This window comes from Abramis brama, assembly GCF_963993115.1.
Source record: "Abramis brama genome assembly, chromosome: 7".
NCBI classification, from domain to species: domain Eukaryota; kingdom Metazoa; phylum Chordata; class Actinopteri; order Cypriniformes; family Leuciscidae; genus Abramis; species Abramis brama.
The window spans coordinates 19,614,225-19,640,035 of record NC_139969.1 but is presented as its reverse complement, the minus strand read 5'-3'; the positions used below and the strand labels follow the sequence as shown (position 1 = coordinate 19,640,035).

Below are 25,811 nucleotides of genomic sequence, written 5' to 3'. Positions count from 1 at the left end.
CGACTTTTTGACTCGTTTAGAATCGCCTTTGACCGCTTCAGAGTGGCTGGCTCACCGAGTGGTTAGTGATGTTCGTTGATGTTCCAGTCAAAAAGTCGAGGACCCAGGACCCATCGTCAAAATTTCTGTGTCCACCACTCTAGTTCATCCAAAACAAACTAGAAAAGAGACTCAAATACCGGAATTATCCTTTAATAATTAACTAATATTATATAAATGTATTATTTTAAATTTCATTTCATATGTTATATGTTATATATTACTTGTTTTAGGGATATAATTATCTTATATTGAAATTTTCTATTTATTTAATAATTATAATTGTTTTGTGCCTATACTGTCAAAAGTCATTACTATATTTGTATTTATCTGTGAGACTATTGTCTGAATAAGTCAGAATATTGCATGTCTACCAGTAAAGTGCACATGGCAGAGGTATGTCCCAGAACTCAGCGATGATCAATTAGCTCACACTGCTATACATTGGAAACATCCAGAATTTGAATCGGTTGCTGGATCACAGACCCGTATCTATGTGGCAGCTGAACTTGACCTGAAATGGTTTACAAGACAAATCTTATGCAAATCCATGGTTTGTGAAAGCACTTTTTTACTGCCAGATTCAAGGTTCTGGCAAAGGCAAAAGATTAGCTCAGAGAGTCATGTTAGAAGCGTGGTCTGTTCTGAGTCTTATCTCTTATTGCCCATGACTCCAGCAAAACATTCCTGGCCTCTTTAATGTGCTTAGCTGTGTGTGTTGGAGAAAACTTAAAATCCACCAGCATAACAGTGGGCGGCATTGACTTTTCATTCAAGTAACGGCAAGTTACTGCAAGATATGCATTCACAATATGTAAGATATTTACACGGAGATCCACGACACTGGTTTTACATTCTGAAGATTTGCTTTCGTCACATTAGCAATCAGGATTCTCTGGTTTAGACAAGATTATCTTTCTGTACCTACTTTGAATTACTCATGCACACACTTACAATACAGTTCAAAAGTATCGGGTCAGATTTTAGTTTTTTTAAAGAAATCCATTCTTTTATTCATTAGCAATGCATTAAATTGATCAAAAGCGACCGTAAATAATTTACATTGTTAACATTATATTTAAAAAATGCAGTTTTTTTTTTTACTTTCTATTCATCAAAGAATCCTATAAAAGTATCACTGTTTCCACAGATATATTAAACACAACAACTGTTTTCAACATTAATAATAAGAAATGAGCACCAAATCAGCATATTATTATGATTTCTCAAGGATCATGTGACAGTGAAGACTGGAGTAATGATGCTGAAAATTCAGCTTTGCCATCACAATATTACACTTTTATATATATTTAAATAGAAATCCGTTATTTTAAATTATAATATTTCACATTATTACTGTTTTACTGTATTACATGAACTTACTGACCCCAAACTTTTGGACAGTAGTGAATTTTTTTGAGACAGCCATGGCGAATTGGTAGTATGTATCCTGACTCTTAATATAAAAACCTGTTTTTTCTTGCAAGGGCTTCAAAATGCCTTATAGCTGTTTCCATCCTTAACCCAACCATTTACATCCTTTTTTTAAGTTTATATTGCATCCGTTTTTCTAAATTATAAAGCATCTGCGAAATGAATGTGTAATTTTCTGTCTACAGTATCATCATGTATCACCACCTACAAGAAGACTCCTCCACCGGTACCTCCCCGCACCTCCACCAAGCCCTTCATCTCCATCACGGCCCAGAGCAGCACGGAGTCTGCGCAGGACGCTTACATGGACGGTCCAGGTACGCGGGGTGAGCCCGTCCTCCACTCCGGCCTGAGCAATTCCACCGAGAGCATTGACAGCATGAAAGCACTGACGGCAGCCATCGAGGCGGCCAACGCTCAGATCCACGGCCCTGTCAGTCAGCACGTCAGCAACAGCACTATCACCATCAGCACCACCCCTTCCTCTCCGCTGCCCATGCCTGTTCCTGTTCCCATACCAGTCCTGGAAGACATCCGCAGGGATGTGCTCAGGAAGAGCAGGTGCCTCTCCATTGGCATCCAGGTGAGTGAGAACATTTTCATCATTGTTTTTACAGTTTGATTAGTCCTGTTGGCTATTAGAACATCATTTTAGTAGATGATTCTTCAAATGAGTGTGGAGGTGGCTGGTTTACTATGTAATCGCTTAAACAGGTGGATGGGCCTGAGGACCAGGAACTAGAGGACCAGTCTAAGTTCCAGTCAGTGGGGATTCAGGTTGAAGAAGAGCATGGGTAAGTCTATGGCCGCATTTACACTGCAGGTCTAGATGCCCAGTTCTGATTTGTTGGCTATATCTGATCTTCTTTTAAAAGTGACCCATATCTGATATCTGCATTTACACTATACACTTGGCGAAACAACATTTACATTTATTCATTTAGCAGACGCTTTTATCCAAAGCGACTTACAAATGAGAACAATAGAAGCAGTTAAACTAACAATAGGACAACAACATGCAAGTGCTATGACTCATCCCAGTTTAATCTAACGCAGTACCTGTATTTTATTTTATTTTTTAAAGATAATAGATATAGAATATAAGATAAAGTGTTAGTATTAATGGATCAAGTGTTGCCGAAAAAGATGCATCTTCAGCCGTTTCTTGAGAATGGACACGTACTCAGCCACTCTGGTTGAGTTGGGCAGATCATTCCACCAGCATGGAACAGACCAGGAATAGGTCCGAGAAAGAGATTTAGTGCCTCTTTGAGATGGCACCACAAGACGGCATTCACTTGCAATTTCACGGCAAGTTTCTGGATGGCACGTAAGTCTGAAGTAATGAGTTTATGGAAAGGGAGCAGAGCCAGTGGTTGTTCTGTAGGCAAAAGTCAGTGACTTGAATTTGATACGAGCAGCAACTGGCAACCAGTGCAATTTTGTGAGGAGAGGTGTGACGTGTGCTCTCTTCGGCTTGTTAAAGGCCACTCTGGATGCAGCATTCTGGATCAGTTGCAGAGGTTTGACAGTGCAAGCTGGAAGACCTGCCACGAGAGCATTACAATAGTCCAGTCTGGATAGAACAAGTGCTTGGACAAGGAGTTGTGTTGCATGCTCTGATAGGAAGGGCCTGATCCTCCTAATGTTGTACAAGGCAAATCTGCAGGACTGGGCAGTTATAGCAATGTGGTCTGTAAAGTTCAATTGATCATCAATCCCAACTCCAAGGTTCCTGGCTGACCTTGATGGAGTTATGGATGATGAACCTAGCTGAATGTAGAAGTTGTAGTGTTGGGTTGGCCGGAACCACAAGCAACTCTGTCTTCGCAAGGTTTAGTTGAAGGTGGTGGTCCTTCATCCTGCCAGAAATGTCTGTCAGGCAGGCTGAGATGCGAACAGCTACGTGAGGCTGGAATGAGAGGTAGAGTTGTGTGTCATCAGCGTAGCAGTGATAGGAAAAGCCATGTTTCTGAGTCATAGATCCTAGTGATGTCATGTAGATGGAGAAGAGAAGTGGTCCAAGCACTGAGCCCTGAGGCACCCCAGTAGCTAGATGTTGGGTCTTAGACACCTCACCCCTCCACGACACCCTAATGTTGGGCTGTATCATTGTATTTATGGGTAATAAAGCATAAAATTGTTCCACTCACCTTTGCATTATCACCTGGTCTTTGTGTCCTCTAGTGCTCCATTTCCTCTAAGGTAATTTACTGGTTCTAAAATATGTATTTTATCAAATCGCTTCAATCTAAAGATTAGTGGAGTGGTGAATATTGTTGCATTCTGAAAAGTATTGTTTATCCCCTTCAGCTGTTATACCGCACACTGCATATGGTGAGAGAGTGCATTAAAATGAAGGATTAAGAAACTCTGTATTAGGGAGACACTTTCACTTTATTAAACGTATTGAGCAGGGACAGGATTATCCCAGAGCGCTAAAGCTGGCACACCGTGGCTCTTCTCAAAACTGCCTAGCTAGACTGTATTTTTAGGCACCATAGACGTGCTCCTGATGTCAGAAATTGTAAACAACCGATTATGCTGCATCCTAAAAGACCTAATTTTTGCCTAAATTTGAAGTGCCACTACACGTTAATTTGAAAAGGCAGTACCACAATTCATTGTGACAAGCTCAGCAAAACAATTTCATTAAATATGGTGGAACAAAGCTAAAGGAGAGTGTAAATGTTTGTCATTACTGAAAAGTGTTGACAGGAAACCAGCTTTAAAAGATGCATTTCATCCAATTTTCATGTTTGCTACATCATTTTATTAAATTATCACTAGCTGTGTGCTTTGTATCAGTGTCTTTTGTAAATCACTTGAGTGGTGTTATTTGTCTCCTAAATAAATAGCTGTTAATGATGTTTGTGCCTGCAAACAGCATCTCAAACCAGTTAATAATGTGGTACAAATGGTATCTACGTAGACAGTAGCTCATGTAGGCAGTAGGCAGCTCATGTTTTGAGACAGAGCTGATGTGTCAATGAAATGTAAGCCCATGAAGAAGACAATTAGAAAATATTTTAAAAGGAAAGGAAAACGCACATCAAGTTTTAAGAAACATGTTCTTTGTATTCATGTTAGTTTTATTTGGTTTAAAAAAAAAAAAACTTAATCCATTAATCGTTATTGTTTTGATCATTTCCATTGTTATTTTAAAAAATATAAGCTAAAAAGTATGTCTTTTTTGTTTTTGTTTTTTTACAAAAACAAATATCATGAATTAATATTTATTACATATCATTAGGTTTTTGGGGAGTCACACCAAGTGGAATTTTACATCTGAGAGACATGTTGACTTTGACATATAGTCACAAGGGTCTGCAGGGGTCATTTCACATTATTTATAGTTTTTTTTTCTGCATGTTGGTTGCACCACATGACTTCAAATCTTAATAAACAGTGTAGTTTTTCTTAAAATATTTTTTCTAAGAAAATGTTGTGCTAATAAAATCAATATAACAATATAATAAAAGATGATGCCAAACTACTTAGTTCAAATCTTACTTCAAGATTTTTATCTTCATTATGATACTGGGACAGTTGTATCACCCTGACATTTTTGACATGCCCCCCAAACAATTACCAAAACGAATATTATTACAGAAATGAAATCCATTTTCATCATATAAGTGTGTGTAGTAGTTACTCTATGTACCGGTATGAATTTCTTTCTTTCTTTCCATCCTTCTTTTGTTCCTTCCTTCTTTCCTTCTTTCTTTCTTTGCCTTTGCCTCAGTCACCGGCGGTTCACCCGCTCTAACAGTGTGACGGCAGCAGTGCAGGCTGATCTGGACACTCCGGACTACACACCAGCTGACTCCCCTGTCACAGAGTTCCCCTCTTCGGGCTGCTTGTCACGGCAGTACTCGCGTGATGCCGCCACCTCCACCGTCAGCATCCAGGGCTCAGGGAATCACTACCATGCCTGCACCTCAGACGACTATGATGACGTTGGGTTTGATCCCTCCATCCTGCCTCCACCTGACCCCTGGATTGATAGCGTAACAGAAGATCCCCTGGAAATCGTGGGCCGCTCGGTGTGCCAGCGTGACGGCCGCTGGTTCCTCAAGCTGCTGCTAGCGGAGACGGAGCGCATGGAGGGCTGGTGCAGGCAGATGGAGCAGGATGAGAAGGAAAACAAGCTACCTGATGACAGTGAGTAATGGAGTCTCATATAAATCTCTTCTAGTAGGTCTCATCTTTAAAGAAAGTGAAATATAATTTTAAACATTATTCTGGTTAGTTTTGTGTGCTCTGTGCATTGTTTCGGTGCTCAGTGGGCATGTTTTCACTAATTATAATGCCATTGACTTTTAATTTTAATACAGCTAAATTAAATATGGCTTGCAGGTGATTAAAGATGCTGATTTTTTTTGCTGAAACACCACATGCAAAAGTGCAACAACTGTTTATTGAGATCACCCCTTCTGCATTGAAGTCGTCTGCCCCCTGCTGAACATTCTGGTCCTCACACTGTTTGCCTGAAATCAGGCATTGTTTTAAGAAATGCTGACATCACCTGAAACTTTAGTCTCTCCTAATTATAATCATAATAGAGCTCTTTTCTTTCAAGCCTGTCAAGTTTCATAATATGCAGAATCCTTTGTTTCCAGTGTTATTATGCATGTATTTGATGCTCACCTGTTCGTGTGTGTGTCGTTCAGTTCTGGGGAAGATCCGCAGTGCAGTGGGAAGTGCACAGCTGCTTATGTCCCAGAAGTTTCAGCAGTTCAGGGAGCTGTGTGAGGAAAATCTGGTGAGTACTAATAGTAATGATAATAAACATTTATTAGGCAACTTACAATACCTTTCAAAAGGTTGGGGTCTGGTTTTTTTTCTGAGAAAATAAATTAATCCTTTTATTCAGCAAGGACACATTAAATGGATTATGAGTGACTGTAAAGATATTTATAATGTTACAATGGATTTCTATTTTATATAAATGTTTCTGTTCATCAAAGAATCCTGAATAAAATGTATCATGGTTTCCACAAAAAAATATTAAGCAGCACAACTGTTTTCAACATTGATAGAAATGTTTCTTGTGCACCAAATCAGCGTATTAGAATGATTTCTGAAAGATTATGTAACACTAATGGCTACTTAAAATTCAAAGGAATTTATTAAATTTTTAAATATGTGACCCTGGACCACAAAACCATTCATATGGGCCATTTTTTTAAAAATTGAGATTTATACACCATCTGAAAGCTGAATAAATAAGCTTTCAAGTAACGCCTTTAAAGTTGTCCATTTATGTTCACGATTGTGTTGCATTCACTCACAAAAATAAATGTTTTATATATTTACGGTAGGAAATTTACTAAATATCTTCATGGAACATGATCTTTACTTAATATCCTAATGATTTTTGGCATAAAAGAAAAATCAATAATTTTGACCCATACAATGTATTGTTGGCTATTGCCACAAATATACCCGTGCGACTTGTGACTGGTTTTGTGATCCAGGGTCACATATATTAAATAGAAAACAGTTGTTTTAATTTTTAATAATATTTCTCAATATTACAATTATTGTATTTTTGATCAAATAAATGCAGCTTTGGTAAACCTTAGAGACTTCTTTCAAAACATTGAAAAATCTTACCAACCCCGAACTTTTGAACAGTAGTTTTGGATCAGCTTTGGCTCTTTGGAAAAGAATGGAACTGTGGATACCTTTGGCACCTTTTGCGATGAGCACACCAGCTCCAAAGAAAACTAATAGTCATATATAATTTTCCCTCTTCCACTTCTGTAACTCTTGGCTCAACAGAACCCAAATGCTCACCCGCGGCCAGTGGCTCAAGATCTAGCAGGGTTCTGGGACATGCTTCAACTTTCCATTGAGAATATCAGCCTAAAGTTCGATGAGCTTCACCAGCTCAAAGCCAACAACTGGAGACCCCTCGACCCCCCCGAGAGAAAGGTACAACAAACTTGCAGAATCAGTACAGAGTCACTGACATATGAATGCAGACGTGCCAGATGCCTGATCGAAGGGCAACATTGCGTTTTTTTCATTCATGTGCATGATCTGTTGCTTCTGTAGTGTGGTATTATGCATTCAGGGGTGGGCGCTGGCAATAACAAACCTCCAAAATCCACAATATTATTGTGAACGATTATAAAGTGTTGCTCTTGCCTCCCTGTGCCTCATGTCGGTCTGTTGGTCTAATGTGACTGTGAATGTTTCTCTCACTCACTCTTAATTTCCTGACATCCTCTTCATGTTTGTTTTGTTTGTTTGTTTGTTTGTTTGACAGTGAGCTGTTTTCAGAAGTCATTCCATCTGGCACGCACCATGGGGGCAGCGGCCCCCAACCTCTCACCCCCGCCGGGCCGTTCTCTTACCGCACGCAGTCGGCCGCGGAGCCGCGGCTGGCCTTAGCACTGTCTGTGTGCAGGTGTGCCATATTGCTGTCTCCGCTCGTCTTTCTCCGCCCGCCGCGGCGGCTAACTGACTGTTTGTCATCCCTGTTCAGGAGAGACGGCTGCCTCCCCCAGTGCCAAAGAAACCCCCGAAAGGCCACCCTCCCCTGGCCAGAGACCGCTCGCTGGAGAGCACCGAGAAGCAGCGTCAGGAGGCGCGCAAGCGCTTGATGGCGGCCAAGCGAGCCGCTTCTGTGCGGCAGAACTCGGCCACAGAGAGCGCAGACAGCATCGAGATCTATATACCTGAGGCCCAGACCAGACTATGAAACTGCTAAACATGAAAACGCACTCACACATGAATTCTGCCATGAGCACAACACGTCACACAGATCTATATTTGCCTAATGCTAAGACCACTGTATATTAGGAGAGACATACACCAGCACCACGATAGCACAGTAGTTGTAATTTGACCTTTCATTATTTAAAAAATGGGATCCAACATAGATGCATCATATTTCTATGACACCCAGGACTTTAGTCAGGACTTATTAACGCCTTATTTAATTTTATGAAAATGAAAGCGAAGCTGTAGGTGGTATTGTTAATCTAATTTTCACATCCCATGTTTTCCTGTTGTTTTTTGTTTTTAGGGTTTCTGAAAAACAGTACAACCAATGAAACATCCTGAACATGCAGTGGGTGGAAATGGTTGAGATTCACTGAAGGGACCTTGTTTCCAGTCAAAATGTTCCTTAAATCAAGTTAAATTTTTTCTTTGACAAGCAACACTGCATAAAATATTAATACTTGCTTACATAGATTGTATCTTGAATTTACACTATCATTCAAATGTTTGGGATCAGTAAGATTTTTTTATGTTGCTAAAAGAAGTCTCTTATGCTCACCAAGGCTTAATGTATTTAATAAATATATAGTAAAACCGGTAATATTGTGAAATACTATTACAATTTAAAATAACTTTTCTATTTTAATATATTCTGAATTTCAGCATCATAATTCCAGTCTTCAGTGTCACATGATCCTCCAGAAATCAGTCTTAATGTGCTGATTTGGTGCTCAAGAAACATTTATTATTATTATCAGTGTTGAAAACAGTTGTGCTGCTTAATATTTTTGTGGGAACAGTAATACATTTTTTTTTTTCAGGATTCTTTGATGAATAGAAAGTTCATATTTATCAACATTTATTTAAAATAGAAATATATTGCAACATTACAAATTTATTTACTTTTGAATAATGTAATGTATCCTTGCTGAATAAAAGTATTATTTTCTTTCATAAAAAGAGCATCTTAGTGACCCCAAACTTTTTTGTCTAACAACACAGATTGTTTACACTCATTTTAAACGTGTTCATATGCATTCTCTGAAATTATTTTGTCTTATACAGTGTTGCTTCTCAATGTATCTTGTTTCAAGAATTTCTAAATATTTTAACTGGAAAGTAGGGTAAAAATACTCATTAAGAATGATTTTTTTTTTTTTTTTTTTGCAGTGCTTAATTATATACTACTAAATATAACTATTGACCCTTTTTTTAGATTACAGCAGCATTTTACACTTTACACCTCGCATCATATTATCTTCAATAGCTTAACTGTTCCTTTACAGCCTCGCTTTCATTCACGTCACATTAAATATGACTACCCTGAATTAGATCCTTTGCACACACACCATTTGGAGCTCAGCCACTTATATATAATATTTTTTGTTTTTATGCATGTGTGGTTACATACAGTTTGTTTGCAATCACATATACACACAGACATGTTTCCACATGCATAGCGACCTCTCTCAGAGCCATCGGCTGACCTTCGCTCTCCATGTAGATAAACGTGTGCATATACGCACATATATACTTTATCATTTAACAGCTCTACACAGATTTATGACGAATAATAAACATAAGCGTATTCACTCTGAGTGGAATGGGCTGGGGGTTTGTAATATAATCTGCCTGTACCTTTTCCCTTGAGGATTGAAGGAATTTTATAGCAGGTTTAATGTTTTACTTCTCCGCAGTCTTTCCCATCTGTCTCCCTCTTTCACACACTGTCTTAATCTGATGATCTGAAGAGATGTGATCATAGTGAATTATGTTCCTAGCCATGTGAAGTAGGTAAACCCTCCCTCTCTCTATCTCTCTGTTCATCTTACCATCTAGAAATACTGTATCCTGTTGTCTTCTAGCATTTCTGTTTTTCTCAGAAGAGCAGAACGTTTTGCAATTTTTTCACTTCCACCCCTGCCCTTTCTCTTTTTTTTTTTTTTCTTTTTTTTTTTTTTGTAGTTCAATTGGGAAATTATTACCACATTACAGGGTATTTTAAGCTAAAAGCAATACTCATACAAAATTCTAATGTTTCTACATTATTTTGATGTAGAGATTCTGTAAACTGATTCATTGCTAATGAACAATTGCCTTCAATATTCTGTAGCCATTTCTGTTTCTTGTCATTCTGATGCTTGCTATTGTGAACGCTTGGCCACTCTTTAACAGTTCTTCTTATTTTAAAACCTCTTTAGTCATATGTGGGACATTTAGGCACATTATTATATTCTTTAGTGTATAAAATACTAATAAACCTACTAATCATTTTTCTAACATAGATTTGGGGCCTTCTGTGGATTTTTATGTAGACAAGTACAGGTACATCAATGAGACGACTGCAAAAAAATGACACTAGAAAGGGAATTCTAATAAAATGCAAGCTTTTCATCATCGTTCACAAGATTATGTCTTTCCAGTAGCAATTACAGTGACTTAATTTAATGTGTGTTTTAATACTGTGTTGGGGCACAGGGGGAAGTTTTTGTAAGCTTTGTGCTCAAAAGGGTTGTGACTCTGAGAGGACCGTGTGACTGCCTGATCGGCCATGTCGGGTGAGCTAAGCTAGCGTTAAACTCTCAGGAAAAGACAGAGATGAAGCGACTGCAGCAAATTCAGGGTCTCCAGTGGTGACGTTTTACGCGTGTATTTGTGAGCGTGTTTGCGTGTTAAATGCACACAGGTGTGAGTCTGTTTTAAAGAATGTATGTATATGTATGGTAAATAGGTGTGTGTGAGATCCTGTGTGTGTGTGTGCGAGTCTATAAAAGTGCTTCCTAATTTTATTGGTTAACACAATCTTTGAATTTTTCTGTTGGTTGAAGTCAAGTAGCCTCATGAACTCATGTACAATATCAAAGCCCCTTGTTCTTATTTTAGTCTATATGATGAGGATGTTCCTGTAAGCATGCAGACACAATTTGAGTCCTATAGATATAGATATATATATATGATTTATACTATTATTTATTTATTTATTTATGTACTTATTTATTTGTCTTATCTAATTAGGATTTATTTTATACGGTTTTGATTCTGTTTAGTGTTCTGTCATGCCACTCATATTGTGAATATGTTGTACTGTATGTATAAACATTATATGTGCATACATACGATGAACAAAGAATAAATTATTGAAACTTTGTCTTGACATGTATTACAAAACGTAGACAAACGATATTCTTTTTTTTTTTTTTTTTTTTTTCTTTTTTTTGCTGCAATATTATGATGGGAAGGTGAACTAAACTTTTAGATGAATTGGCTGGGCCTAGGTTTGCAATGAATGAATTTGAAATAGTTAATTTGGCTTTTGCACTAACAAAAATAATAAAACTTAAGTACTTAAGTTTATTGTATTTATTTTTAGCGTGACTTACTGTAATGTCGTTTTTAAGGCAATTACCTAGTTCGAACAAACGGAGACGCTGTAACGAGAAATAACACTCGTTCGCTATCACCAAATAAATATTTCAGTAGGCCTACTACATGAGGTGGAGGATATCTTTACAGGTAAGCAAGTTTAGGTCAGCAGCTTTAGCTTTTGAGGTGTTGGCAAAATGTTGATGGCTGCATGGACTGCCTGGAGGAAGGGGAATGTGGGAATCCTGTTTGTAAACAAGCATCAGTGTTACTTGCAAAGCTAATATTATTCCTCAAATCGTACGTGCAAAAAAACGAGAATGATAGCTTACAGTAGGTATGAATTGTGTATGGGATCAGGTGATCAGGAACGTTTCCCCATCCGCTTTTCGCAATGGGACCCTACTAGATGATCATGCATGAAATCTTTGGTTTGTAAAGTAATTTACGGAAACAGAGACAATGCCCTCTTCCAACACTAGGCGTCACTGAGGATCCAGCAACAAAGCACTTGTTGCTCTCATGCACCTTGTACCATCGCGCACATAAAACGCATTCTTCAGTTAGGAAGGCCTATACTAACTATGCTATGTTAATGGGTAAGAATAAGATATATGTGTAAATACTTTAATATATTTTTTATTTATTAAAGTATAGTTAAACAGAATCGACCCCGTTAGTCTAAAGTAAAGATTCTTAGAATTGCTGACTGATTCCCAAAAGCATTATTATAGAATATCTTGATCCAATAGTGCCAGTCATGCAGTCACCTGCAAGAAAACCGCAAAAACTGTGTGATATGTCTGACAGCACCCTGAGCATCACCATCAATATGCTAGTTATTGCCATGATTAGACGCATGGATATGGCCTTAATGAATAACTGCAAAGCCAGCCTATATGTCTGTCCCTACCATTTTTTTTCAAGTTGCCTATTCTTAACGTTAGACCCAAAAAAAAAAAAAAGTTAATGAAATTCCATGATTCTAGAAGGCAACATTTGTTGAACTGACAGCGACTTAACAAGTAGAAACAAAGTAAAATAAATGTTCATAACCTTAAAGCTATAGCACATTCTTAATGGCTTAAATCGCTATAACTATAATTAGCCTATATACGTTTTTGCAAAAAAATATATGTGGCTCTCTTAAATGCAGTAAATTGCTTATGCACACATGTAGGCTACATCTCAGTTCATTATGTTCAGAAATCTATTAGTAGATCGTAAACGACATTTTTTCAAATTGAAATGGTAAAAAAACGTTGGCCTATACGTTAATAGATTTGGATGGTATTAATGTATTTACACCATAGGGATTTGAAGATTAATTTGAGGATAAAAAGCAACTGCTTAAATTCGCATAGGACAGCGAAATAAATAGGCTTATCAATTTTGAAAATTGAGCGGGAATCCTTGCTATATCTTTGACGTCAAAGGCCGTGCGTCCAATGAAATGTATTTACTTTGTGCATCATTCAACTATAAAGGCGTTTTTCTTCACTTTTCTACGATGAAACAGTTATGGTATTGTGTTGGTTCTCGGTAGCCACTTGCTAAAATCTGGCGAAACTCGGCAACGTGATGTGATAGGCCAAATTTGACAGGAAATAAATTAATTTTAATAATAGCCTAATTCATGCGTATTTTTCTTATGTTCTAATGTTTCATTAAAAAAGTCATGCATTTCATATTTTGGCAGTATTTTCGCACTATTTTTGTGTATGGTAGACGAGGCTAGAGTTATTGCGGAATTTGTAGCCTACCTAATTCAGCACCTTTGGACGTGACAGCTCCCGAAAAGATGCATTAATACGGTCTGCTTAATAATGAACTGTTTGCTTTCTGGTTTGTGAAACTGTTTTGTGAAGCACTGTTGAGGACTTTATTTATTTCACCATAGTAGACATTTTTAATAAAATAGATAATCCAAACAGAATCTTCTTTTCTTTTTTTGTTTTTTTCTTTTTTTTTTCTTTTTTTTACTGTTAATCAAGTTTGTCGTAGTAAGGCTGTCGTGATGTAATATTATTTGTTGTTCTCTATTTTGCACAATGAATGATGAAGAGAAATAGGACTAATGCACTGGGCCATAGCCTCAAGAGGACCACCCTGCACCCCCCGCGCTCCCCTTTTCCTATAAGGTTTATTTGCTGGACGCTACTCAAACACCTCACTAATCTGAAACAGCCTAAGGGCTGCCATATTTTCAGATTAACGCAGGAAAAATCAATTAGTCTAGGATGTAGTGAATCAATAATCTTCTTAATCTCCGCGAGGATAAACGTAATAATAACAAGGCTATAGTAGCCTATTACACTTTTATAGGTGCTGTTTATGCTTTTGAGAGGATTATGATTACGCTTCTAACTACATTCCCCAGTTCCAGATCCATGAAATTGATGCTGTTAATCTAGGATAAAATATGAATCGTAACTAAATGGGTTTAATCGAAGTGAACTAACTATAGCTACCTATATTCGATGAAGTATAGCCTATATCTTTCATTCAGAGGATACATTGAGATGCCGAGTTTTTGCTGATATTTGAATGAAACCATTGCCTGTCTTAAATATGAGGGGACAATGTGTCCCCGTGTGATGTGACACTTAAGAAAGAGCGCTTTATTTGTTCATCGCTGTGAATGCAGGAATCTCTCCACACCCCACGACTACCGTTCTAATTTGTCTGGCAAGCTGGAGGACGAGCGCTCATTGCGCTGTTGCTGCTCCTGTTGCTCTGGCGCATGTGGCTGGATTCCCAGGGATCCCCAGTGTTCTGCAGCTTGCGTTCCTAACATCTATGACCCTTCAAAGAGGCCGTGAAAACGCAAGGCTCCTGTAGTCAATAGTTGTCTACCAGTCAACCTTTTTGAATACTAGGTCAATAAATGTAAAGTGTAGAAACAATGAAAGCCACTTGACAGGCGCGTCGACAAAGTGTGGTGCCTTTTATCGTTTTACATTACCCAACACGCGAGGACCAGTGCCAATCACATTGTGTGGCTTTTGTTTCAACAATTGTTGGCTATTTGTTGCTGAAAATAGTTTTTTTTTCTTCCTTCCTTTCTTTCTTTCTTTCTTTCTTTCTTTCTTTCTTTCTTTCTTTCTTTCTTTCTTTCTTTCTTCAATGGCCCAAGAAAGTGTCTTCCAGGGAAGCAAAGTCAAAAATCATGTCCTCTAAAATATCGGCGGTTCAAGGCTTGGAACACCTTTCAACCTTACCTTGTCAAGTAGTCCAATTATTGTAATTGATTGATTCATTTAATCTGTCTTTATATTTAATCCTTTCTCTAATCCTGTTTGACACAAAGATTAAACGGATTAGTAGCGATTTCCACTGAAATAAATCTGAAAATCTGTTAACTTTTTCCTCTCGCTAATCCAAAATGTTTCAACTGTGCACAAAAAAAAAAAAAAAAAAAAAAAAAAGTTTTAGGAAAACTTGGATGTTTAAGTCATTAAAGCTTAAATTACATTAAACTGAAAACTTAAAAATTAGTTGAATCTTGTATAACTTATATAAAAAATATATTTTGATGAGTTAAAACAATGTAAAACCTGTTGTCATAACTTATCATAGGCCTATATGTTTTACAGTGTATCATTAATAATAATAATAAATATTATAATTATTATTATCCATAGTTTTTTAAGAATTGTAACGTGTCGGTTCTTGCTGCTTGCAGTCTTTACTTGCCTCATGAAATGTAATGCGACATGACATGAAATAAGACGCCTGATTTATAACGCTCATCGTTGTAATATCTGTTCAAAAATCCATGTGTTGCAATTCCCAGGCCAGCCCAAGGTCTGCAGCCGCGGTCGCTGAGATATGTGACATTGCTTAATTGATAGCGCAAAGGTGACGGTCACGGTCCTGTCTGTGCTTAATGGCTGAATGACTCGCCTTGCTGAACAACCGGTGCGCGTTCAGGTGCCACTTGTGCCGCTCCACAGGTGCACCATTCCGAATCATGGAGAGTTTATGCACTTGAACGTGAACTTTGTGCTCTTGAGTAAATAGTCGTTCAGTGACTTTTCTTATGTTACATAACCTGATGAAAAACAAAATCATTACTCATATATGCCTATTGAAATTGAAATGAATATAGACATTTTGGGGGGAGAAATACGTTCTGATGTGTTTGCTCCTCGTCCACTTTTAAACTTTCAAGCAAGAAATTAATAACGGTCCTCTTCCAAAAAAAAAAAAAAAAAAGTCATTTATCAATACCTTTTTTAATATTCTAAATACGCGTTTTAGCATACAAGCTGTACGGCTGCTCTGTTCATTGACTGCCGGCAGTGGGTCTCTTTGAGTGCAGAGCGCGCAAGTGGTGTGATTCCCACGGATTGTCCCTCGCGTTGCAGCTTGCAGCGGGGTGCAACAACCATACACTCACCAGACCCCTTTTCCCTTTAACTAACAAAGTGACCCCCTCCATCTTTATTTGAACAGCAGAGAATAAGGGTTGTTTATAGGCTCCAACCAGTTAGCATCTCAGGTACCAGCATAATTTGTTGTGAGGTGTCTTACAAACCTCCTCATTGGCGACCACTGAGAGGCACACTGCTCTTAACGCCAGTACCAGCCCTCTACATAATAAAACCATACCCGCTGCTTGTCGTTTATCCGCTGGTATATTTACTCTTGTTTATTCAAGGACTTAATGATGTCTCGTGGTAAAAGAAAACCACCCACTTTATTTATATGACAACTCTTTTTTTTCTTCCCTAAAAATCTATGGGAATTTGGCGTTCAAAAGTGTGGTAGTCCCAACTAATTGAACTGCAGTATTTATTTAAATGTGCTTTAATTAAATAATAATAATTATAATAATAATAATTGCTGCTATTTTTACAGATATTTAATAATTTCATAATTATAACATTTTTAAAGCAGGATTTATACAGAACAATTTTTTACGATGATGTTTTTAAGTTAAACCAATTTAATAAATCATAATTTTTCACGGCGTGTGTGTATGTGTGTGATATTTATTTATAATGTTTATGGACACAATATTTAAAATTCTTCACTGAAAACTGCTTTCTGGTTTGTGGAACTACCTGTATAAATAACACCAACATCTTTCAATGAATTTTCACATTGAATATCTGTGTTAAATTGTAACTAGCTTTTTAGAAAATTGAGAGGCAATGGTTTAATTTCTCATTCTGCATAAATTCTCATTTTCCAAACGGCGCTCCACTTAATGTACAATCTTCATTCAGTCAGTGAGAGTCGTTTTTATGTTTGTTTTGCCTTTCAATATTTTTCCGTCTGTTGAAGAACACGTAAAGATGCGCTCAGGGGGACTATAGGTTGTTCGTATTGAAAGCTGAAAACGCCTTCGCTTTACCACTGGAGCTCTCGCCTTATTCTTGTGATTGTTTCTTGAACAGGCGAGTGTCCACTGCTTTGACACAAACGTGCGGCCAGACATCCTACAACCCGTGATTGATGAGAGACCTATTCTTTACCCTTTCTGCCTCTTAAATGACAGCTCCTTTCACTGACATCACTCATACACAAATGTTTGTGCTGTATTGTATGGACCTCGTGGACAACCAATGGGGGCTTTAACATAGCTGCATGTCTTGATAATTAAGAGGCCGATGGAAGGGGCTTCGCGCACGCGAATGGTGAGCGCTTGAATTGTTACCTGCTTTAAGAGGAGCCTCAAGGTGACGGGGTCAACAGTAGGCATATCTACCTCCCTGACCCCTTCATTACATGTGATGACTGGGTGCACTTTATGCACGCACAGTTAATGGAAGAAAGACAAACGGGCAGACAAAACTAACATTTAAGTGTCAATAATAAAGAAGGCACACCATGTCCCTTAACTGCTGTCTGTTTGTTTAACATACGAAGAACCGAGACATTACCAAATGCCACACAATAACTGTAAAATTGGTAGGAAATTAATGATATAGGCTACTTAGGCTCATTTTAAATATTCGTGCATTGCAGTTATATAAATATAGCCTACATTTGGTTTTCCTGTATTATTTTGTATCATAAAGTAGTGTGCTGAAAAATCACACATGTCTGTCATTTAGGTGGATTGAAGTATATGCAAACGATATAAAATTATTTAAAAACAAAAATACAAGGAACATGTTTGACCTCATTCTGGTCATTTATTGAGGTTTGACTGGGACACTGACGGAGAGATTATTTCTGATACAGTTGTCAATATAGGCAGGCGCTTTGTTGACAATTTAGGAGCATGTCCTGTCTCGGTGTTTTGGGCTCAGGGGGCGTGTACTGAGGGGGGTGGCCTGTTAACATGCCTTATCCTAAGGTGAGCTGCATCGGCTGCGGACGCTGGGGATGCTTTGCGCTGATTGGCTGGCGTTTACGGTCAATGGCACGCGACTATGGATGTAGTTATAAGAGTCCTCGCGTGCCGCCTTTCAAACCGAACCAACTCTTGAGCATCAAGAGGAAAGCTCGAAAAGTCGGCGATTGTTGTTACTGGGCAACACCAACACAGCAAAAAAATGGACACTGTGTTGGATCCATTCACAGGCTTAGACTCCTTCTCCTCCCCTTATTTCGACGACGATGACTTCTTCACGGACCACTCGTCGAGAGATCACTTGGACACAGACGACTTTTTGGACGAGGACGTCGATTTCCTCACCAGTCAAATCCAAGAATATTATAAGGACAGTCGGATAGCGCAGGACGGAGACTACTGTGACGTTGGCAACTTCTCCTTTTCCTCGTCTTCTTCGACTTTCTCGTACGGATGCGCTGACAGCACCTCGGAGCTGTCCCCTCACAGAGACGGGCTGTTACTGAAGAGGCGGAGGCGCTTGAGATCCGAAGCGGAGATGCAACAGTTGCGTCAAGCTGCTAATGTCCGGGAGCGACGGAGGATGCAGTCCATTAACGATGCGTTCGAGGGACTGCGATCTCACATCCCTACCCTACCATACGAGAAGAGACTTTCAAAAGTTGACACTTTACGTCTGGCAATCGGCTACATAAACTTCCTTGCAGAACTTGTGCAGTCCGACATGCCAATCCGGAACCCACACAGTGATACTTTAAACCAACCTAAAAAAGTCATAATTTGCCACAGAGGAACAAGTATGTGTATTATTATTATTATTATTATTATTATTATTATTATTATTATTAATCATTATTACTATTATTTGTATTAATGTTGTTGTTGTTGTTGTCGTTATCATCATTATTTAAACAACTCTTATCTTTTTTTTCTAGGATCCCCATCTCCAAATGACCCAGACTACGGGTTGCCTCCTCTCGCCGGACACTCTCTTTCATGGACTGATGAGAAGCAGTTAAAAGATCAGAACATCATTAGAACAGCGAAAGTCTGGACACCAGAGGACCCACGAAAGTTGCACTTGAAATCATCCATAAACAACATCGAGAATGAACCCCCCTTTAACTGTATTTCCTAAGGCAGTGCCGTTATTATCCTGTATACACATTGTGTAATTGAATTGTATGGATATATCCATTTATTTTGTTTATTTGAATATATTATTGTGACTATCCGTTTTTCAGCTTTTTAGTCTGAATTGAACATAAGGCCACTGGCAATCATTTTGTGTTGTATTTAATTGCTTTAATTCTGCTGTAATATATTTTTCTAACTTAATACTGATTTTATGTCAAACAAAACATATTTTTATACAAACGAAACACGAAAAATATTTGCCTATATTTATATTGATATGACTCAATAAATTTGTCTGATGTCCCACGATCATTTGTTTGAATCATTCAATGTCCCAATATCCTTATTTAAACAATTCCTACCATTAAATGGACCCCCAACATATATATTGTTTGTTTGCTCAAGGCTCAATATGAGTTTAAAATATCAAAATGAAATAATTTAGACAAACATGCATCCTTTGGCGTGCTATATAATTCTATTTTAACAATATGATAATGTCAACAGAGTAGGCATATATGATGATATATCTTGTAGACAGGTCATCTGTTATTCTGCAACAATGAATAGGCCAGAGTAAAATCGTGCGATTAACTGTAACTAAAACGTGGCTTCTGAATAGATACTTTAACGTGAGGTGTGAAGCCTTGGATATGGTGTGCAACAACAGCTGAAAGATGTCACTATTTATCATTATGGAAATCTGACGGACCCTCGCTGTGACGCTGACAGTTTGGGTGAAAAATAAATAAATAACTAAACAGGAGAGGAACGAGTATGTTTTAAAGTGTGGGTCCAAATTGCTAAAAGAGGCATGACGTTTCCTTTGCCTTGGGCAGTTGGCCTGGGTACACTGCAGGTGCTCAGAGGCAAAATTTTCCCGTGGTATCCACTCGTGTTCTATGTACCCAGTTGTCTCTACGTCAGCTCTCGCAGTTATTAAGAGGTAGCCCAAACACATGTCCAATGTAAACTCATGAAGAGCTCTTGGAGGCTAATATCTTGGATGGACTGACTGGAATCACAGGTATTTATTTAATACTATCCTTTAAAATCTCATTTGTTTACATCATAATGTCTGTTTTTGTTTGTTCTATATGTCATTTCATTAATACACGGCGTGCGCAGAGTATGCTATCATACAATAAGTGGAAGCATAATTACATTTTTGCTGTTGTTAACTATAATGCTTTGCGGTTACTAATGCATTTACTTCCCTATTTAGTTATGTAAGTTTATTGAAGATGGAGATTACTATTTAATTAGTGTCAACAATAATCCTCAAATTCTATTGGGAACTTTCCTAATGAATTAAATTAAATCTAAACTGATGGACATAATCCAACCTTTCCATGTGTTAGCGCCCCATTAAACGCGTTGATTTCTGCTATCCAGGGCGCAGGACTAAAACCATGTAATCCCATTATGCTCATTAGAAAGTCAAATGTTAGCAAGTCAGACTTAACTAAGATAAAGGACCCCAAACGTCTTATGGCAATTTTATGGCGAACTATTTGCCCGTGGTAAAATTTCAATTTGATTAAGGGAAGACAGAGACCAAAAAAATGCGGCTATCATTGTATTTTGTCATCCTATATACTAGTGAAAGGAGTTTTTCTAAACAGGCATAGTACAAAACCCTTAAAGCATCTTTTAGAGGAGCGCCGATGGAGCGGAACAAAAAGGCTGAAGCACTGGATCTTTTCAGGTTTCTATTTGGTTACTTTGGGGTTTTGGCTTGGCAAAGCTTAAAAGGCGACCGTTTATTGCTTGTAAGGTTTATACCCGTTATTATGTGTTCCAACGTCCCACAGGCTCTATTGCAAAGTCTGCGATTGTGGATACCGGTGGGTAGCAGGGCGATTTCATGTAGGCTTTGCGCAGTTTGGTCAGTCGTGTAGATTTGATTAATTATATACAGACAAAAATCACTAACTGACTAAAAATGTGAACAAAAAAACACTCTTTTGCACTCTTTTTTCCTTTCTTTTCCTGTGTGCGTTAAAGCGCAGTGAAATTTTAGAAAAATAGGCTCTACACAGTACAGTCGCCGTCATCAGTTATGAGCCCCATATAGTCCACACCTATAAATATTAAAGAAAGTGAAACGATTACGCACGGTTTATAACTATCAGTGTCAACAGTCTTACGATGCGCACTAAGCTGGGAACAACGCCTATCAAGATTCTCATAAGCTTTAAATCTGCTCATATTCGGATTATCGCCTGCAAAAATATGGAGGATAAGACTGAAAATCTTCGAGTCCAGCCCATTTTCATTAGTGCATGGCAACAGTGGCATCGGGGTGCCAGCTGCCAGCTTGAACAAACACCAGTTGATTCCCCGATACCCAAACTCTTTAAAGCCTACTAAATCCCCCATGTCCAAGTCGCATCTGGGGGGGTACAGCGTAATCCTCAATACAACAAATATATCACTAATTATTTGTCCAGAAATATTACCTCGGGATGGCACAGGCTAACAGGTGCTTGAGAAAGCCAGGCTCATCATGCACCCCGGGAAAGGGGGACTTTTTTTTCCTCTTTTTTTTTTTTTTTTTTTTCAAAGTACAGGCTGTCCAGGCGCCCCTGGTTTTACACGGTGCTGAGTCTGCAGATAATTGCCATGATATCTTTATTGCTAGGACTGTGTTCTGAGCTTTAATATATCCGTCCATGTCGAGTTTCTCTTCGATGCACCTGGTATTTCAAACTTGTTCTTTTTGTGCGCCTGGGTCCTGGACAGCAGCTGCTTAAAACAAGCAAAGAGGGAGGCCCGTCTCCGTCTACAACGTCTCCAAGACGTGTTGGCATGGTTTTCTTGTCTTTAATGTACCATTAGCCTTTGTCTTGACACAATATGGGAACAGTAAAGCATGACGTGTGTTATAATAAAACACATTTTCAATGATCCACCCGGATTTAGGGCGCCAACACGAGCCAGCCAACAGTATTGTTTTGTCCTCCAAGTCCACAGGCAATAGACGCATTGCGCTGACTTGATCAAGCCATTGAATTTATGTCCACCAATTTTTCACGTGCAGAAAAAAGGACCGGAGCGCAGCCTCCCAAGGACATTGATTGCCTCGCCATCACCTGGCGTTCCGTTTAGAGGGAAGGGTAATACGAGGTGCTTCGTAAAGTGACTCCGTTAACATAAGGCCCTCACCATCCTGCTCCATTGTTTTGTCTTGTTAATAACTCATTACCCGGATTTAACAAATCCTCCATTGCATATGTTTGGTGTCTCCATATTTTGATCCGTACGATTAAGCAGATGTTACGATTGAAAACTGAAAAGTCCAAGGCTACTCATGTCTGAAAGGAGAAGAGCGGTCTCCGCGCGGGACTAACAAAGAGCCTTGGAGATCTTCAGAGAGACATTTACGACCAATAAACAGACTTCAACCTGCTCTATTTCAGCCATTGTGTCGTTTTTGAATAATTAAGGTTAATAAGAATAGGTTTGTATAATTTGAATGCCAGGACCACAGGTGCGGGGTGACATGATGAATGATGTGCCTGATTTTTGCCAAGCTTGAGAGCCCTTCTCTTGGACCTTCAAGCTGATAGAAAATATTGTCATTTCTTTAATTCACAGCATTACTTTCATTCAGAACAAAGCCGGGTGATGAAAAGCTTATGTTGTAATGAAACACTACGTGGTGGCTGCAGTGCCTCAGAAAAGAAAGAGCGAGTCAATGCCCGGGCGCGCTTTGGTTTGTGCGCACGTAGTCTGCTCCATCTAAATCAAATAAAGGGAACCTTTCCAACTTTTAAAAGACCACGTTTTACCTTTATTATGGCCTTTACGGCTGTGTCCATTAAGCATATGGTGCGAAAGCAGCAGCCTTTGTACTGACGAAACCCTCGACACAGCAACCGGTGTCTATTGCGAATCATTTAACTTCTTAGCAGCCAAACAGGATCCAGGGAAACAAGTGCACAAAAGCGCGCACGCGTGCAGGATTTTTAAAGAAAAAAATATTGGTCAATTGAGCATAAAAGGAGAGAATGACCCCCATAGGCAGCTCCTCGTTTTCTTTTGCAACAAAAGACGCCAGTTACCTCCAGAAAAAAATACTGTTATGCCATGACATTGGTCCATGGAAAATAAAACATCACCAAGGCAAGCTGGGTTTTTGCGCACGGGATGCCCTCCTAACAAGAGCAAAGTGGGAAGCTGGCAGAGTTTTGCTCGTCTGAAGGTGGCCTCCCTCTCTTCACCCCAAAGCTTGAATTAAGGAAAAAGACTTTCAGCACAAGACTTTCCTCAATATTTTAACTTACTTTTATCTATGAGGCTTTCTGTATGCATTTAATGTGCATATTTAGAATTTTGTTTTTGGATATGTTGTTATTAAAATGCATTGCTTTTTCCTCAATAAATAATAATAGGTCACTAAAATATGTGAAATCCTATTTTATTAGTGCAATTATTATGCAGGCTAAATTATGTTTTTATCTATCTTGTGATCAGCGTTATAAAGCATATCTGTTCAAAGTTAACATTTCAACCCATAGCCTACCTATACTTGAAAGTTAAAAACACATTATATAACCTCAGGCATGACATCTCTTAAAATTAATTATTATAAGATGATCATGATGATGATTACCGCCATTTGTAATTATTAGTTTAGTAAATGATGACATGATGGTTAATCGACCGATTACAGCAATTAATCGAAATGTATTGGTTTTTCCAAGTCACGGTCAAAGCAAACTTCAAGACAATCTGGATTTAAAAAAAAATTTAAATCGTTACTTTAGAAGCCATAGCTGACCGTACAAAACTTGCATTGTGCGTAAAATATAAAACTAGTTGTGGTAAACTATAGGCAAAGAAGAAGAAAAAAAACTTTGAACTTTAAACTCATAACACAGGGTTCACGATTAGCCACAATAGTATCTCTGGTGCTTTAGAATAACAATTCAGATTGGTCGCCCTACACCAGGGACAGCTGGCTTTGCTTGGCCGTGGAACCCCATACCACCCTTGGTGGACCATACACAACGACACTGACCTTACCGCGGGGGAAGCCAAAATGTGCCTTTGACTGAATTAGCCTCAAAGACGTCTTGCTATGATCTTTGTTCGCCACAGAATGGACTGAATATTGTTCTTAATATGAGAGGCATTGTATCCAGCTTTTGCGTGCCCCATATGAAATATTACTGCTCCTTTATTCAAACTCTCGTATTTCAAGGCAGGCATGTAGTTACCGTATGCGGTTTTGTGTCAGTGCTAAGATATCCAGACCCTGCCTGTCAATTCATTCAAATGCCTGGATCCCATATTTTTATTAATGCATTTTGCTTTGTTTGAACCCATCGCAAGGGAATGCACATATTCTGAAAGTTCTTCAAGGAATGAGGGCTTAGAAAACCCAGAACAACATGCATATGTTAATATGCCTATCGCAAGGCATGCAAGAGGGCTTAATAGAGAGTTTTAGTTTATGAATTCCCATAAATAATTTTAGGCCGACGTGCAAATTATGTAATTTCTTTTTGTTAGTAATTTTCGTGGCGTCATTTTCCAGTAGTGTTTTCCAACAAGGTTAGTCAGCTGCTAAATAGACGCTCATAAACAGTCCCGTTATCCTACCATAGCAACAGCACGCTGATCGCCATATTGCCAATTTATTGTAGATTTACATTTCACAAATATAATAATTTAAAAAAACTTTGCTTATAATGTATTTAAGACTCCCCAACTTTCTGACTTCATTTAAGGGGTTCAATGTAGCCCCATTAATCGCACTCTGGCTGGCATATGCAATTTTTTCCATGATGACAAAAGTGAGAGAGAAAAAAAGAAAAGACGATTTTTAAAACATAGCATAACTTTTGATATTTTGTTCTTTCCTACTTTCCAAACCGCAGCCTTCTGCATATGAGAAGGGAACAGTTTCGCGTTGATAATTGATCCACTTTTTTATTCAGACTTCTACCTTCCGCAAAGAGACAGAGAAGTCGGCTAAAATGTGATAAATTACAAATATGCAAATTTCATTCACTGGCATTTGTAAGTGTGTCTATCTGAAAGTGAATAAGGCCTTGCAGTCAGTCTGCGCGCACTCGGGGAGCTCGGGACCCCAGGGCGCGGATCAAAGCGCCCCATTCTTTTTCATCCCCGGTATTCTCCCACAAACGATTTCGATACAATATGTTTCCATGATGCACGTCATGTGCCTGGGACGCAGAACTCGCTGCATCTTAGCTCAATGCGTCGACCGCCCTTTGTTCGACAGGATGGACTTGAGAGGGTTTTTCCCCTAGTTGCCAGGTTTCTAAAGTGTAAAAGCATGCATCATTTTTCACCAGGTCTCGTTGTAATATTCACAAAAGGGAATCTATGAAAACAGACCTTTCAGTTGTTCGCTGGCATGAACCTCACTGCTGTCCAACTGATTTCTCCTATTATAAGCATTTCTCAGCGGGGAGGTATTTGCAACACAAATGCAGAGTAACACACACACACACACACACACATACACAAAATAGTATATTTAGAGTAAAGATGTCCAGCTTTATGACATTAATAAACGATTTCTCTGCAACTAAAAAAAAAACATAGGAGAATAAATTAAGTGGGGACTATACTATTATTATAAAAGTGTTTTATTTTTTATTCATTTTAATTGACCAAATAATTTAACTTTTTTTTTTTTTTTTGGTTAAGTTAGGAGTGCCCTTAGGCAACCCCATTACCTTAAAAAAGCTTTGATTATCTGTTCTTCAATTATCTTACAGCTTTGAATGAACTTATAGCTGTGGCAGAGAAGCAAAAG

At 38.4% G+C, this 25,811-nt stretch overlaps 2 protein-coding genes and 1 long non-coding RNA gene across 6 annotated transcripts in view; 2 read left to right on the top strand and 1 right to left on the bottom strand.

The window, feature by feature from the left end:
* dlgap1a (discs, large homolog-associated protein 1a) overlaps window positions 1-11,356 on the top strand; it is a 126,244-nt gene extending 114,888 nt beyond the window's left edge. For all 4 annotated transcript variants that reach the window (XM_084118952.1, XM_084118950.1, XM_084118951.1 and 1 more), the window contains 6 exons: window positions 1,659-2,056; window positions 2,188-2,267; window positions 5,219-5,637; window positions 6,147-6,238; window positions 7,261-7,413; window positions 7,970-11,356. In XM_084118952.1, the coding sequence (XP_083975078.1) occupies window positions 1,659-2,056; window positions 2,188-2,267; window positions 5,219-5,637; window positions 6,147-6,238; window positions 7,261-7,413; window positions 7,970-8,185 (1,358 nt within the window). In that variant the 3' untranslated portion in view covers window positions 8,186-11,356. The remainder of the gene's footprint in view (window positions 1-1,658; window positions 2,057-2,187; window positions 2,268-5,218; window positions 5,638-6,146; window positions 6,239-7,260; window positions 7,414-7,969) is intronic.
* Window positions 5,553-9,944, bottom strand: LOC311086191. The gene is made up of 3 exons (XR_014607021.1): window positions 9,847-9,944; window positions 6,124-6,220; window positions 5,553-5,681 (listed from the first exon to the last, which is right to left on the bottom strand). It is a non-coding gene; the product is annotated as an uncharacterized lncRNA (long non-coding RNA).
* A 6,655-nt stretch (window positions 11,357-18,011) lies between the features above and the next one.
* On the top strand, window positions 18,012-19,314 carry ptf1a (pancreas associated transcription factor 1a). The gene is made up of 2 exons (XM_084119050.1): window positions 18,012-18,675; window positions 18,814-19,314. The coding sequence occupies exons 1-2, from the start codon at window positions 18,081-18,083 to the stop codon at window positions 19,014-19,016; spliced, it is 798 nt and encodes a 265-aa protein (XP_083975176.1). The 5' UTR covers window positions 18,012-18,080; the 3' UTR covers window positions 19,017-19,314.
* The last annotated feature ends 6,497 nt before the right edge of the window (window positions 19,315-25,811 follow it).

Coding starts and splice junctions, on each gene's coding strand:
- ptf1a (XM_084119050.1), top strand. CDS start 18,081: ATGGACACTGTGTTGGATCCATTCACAGGCTTAGACTCCTTCTCCTCC. Junction 18,676..18,813: donor AATTTGCCACAGAGGAACAA/GTATGTGTATTA, acceptor TTTTTTTTCTAG/GATCCCCATCTCCAAATGAC.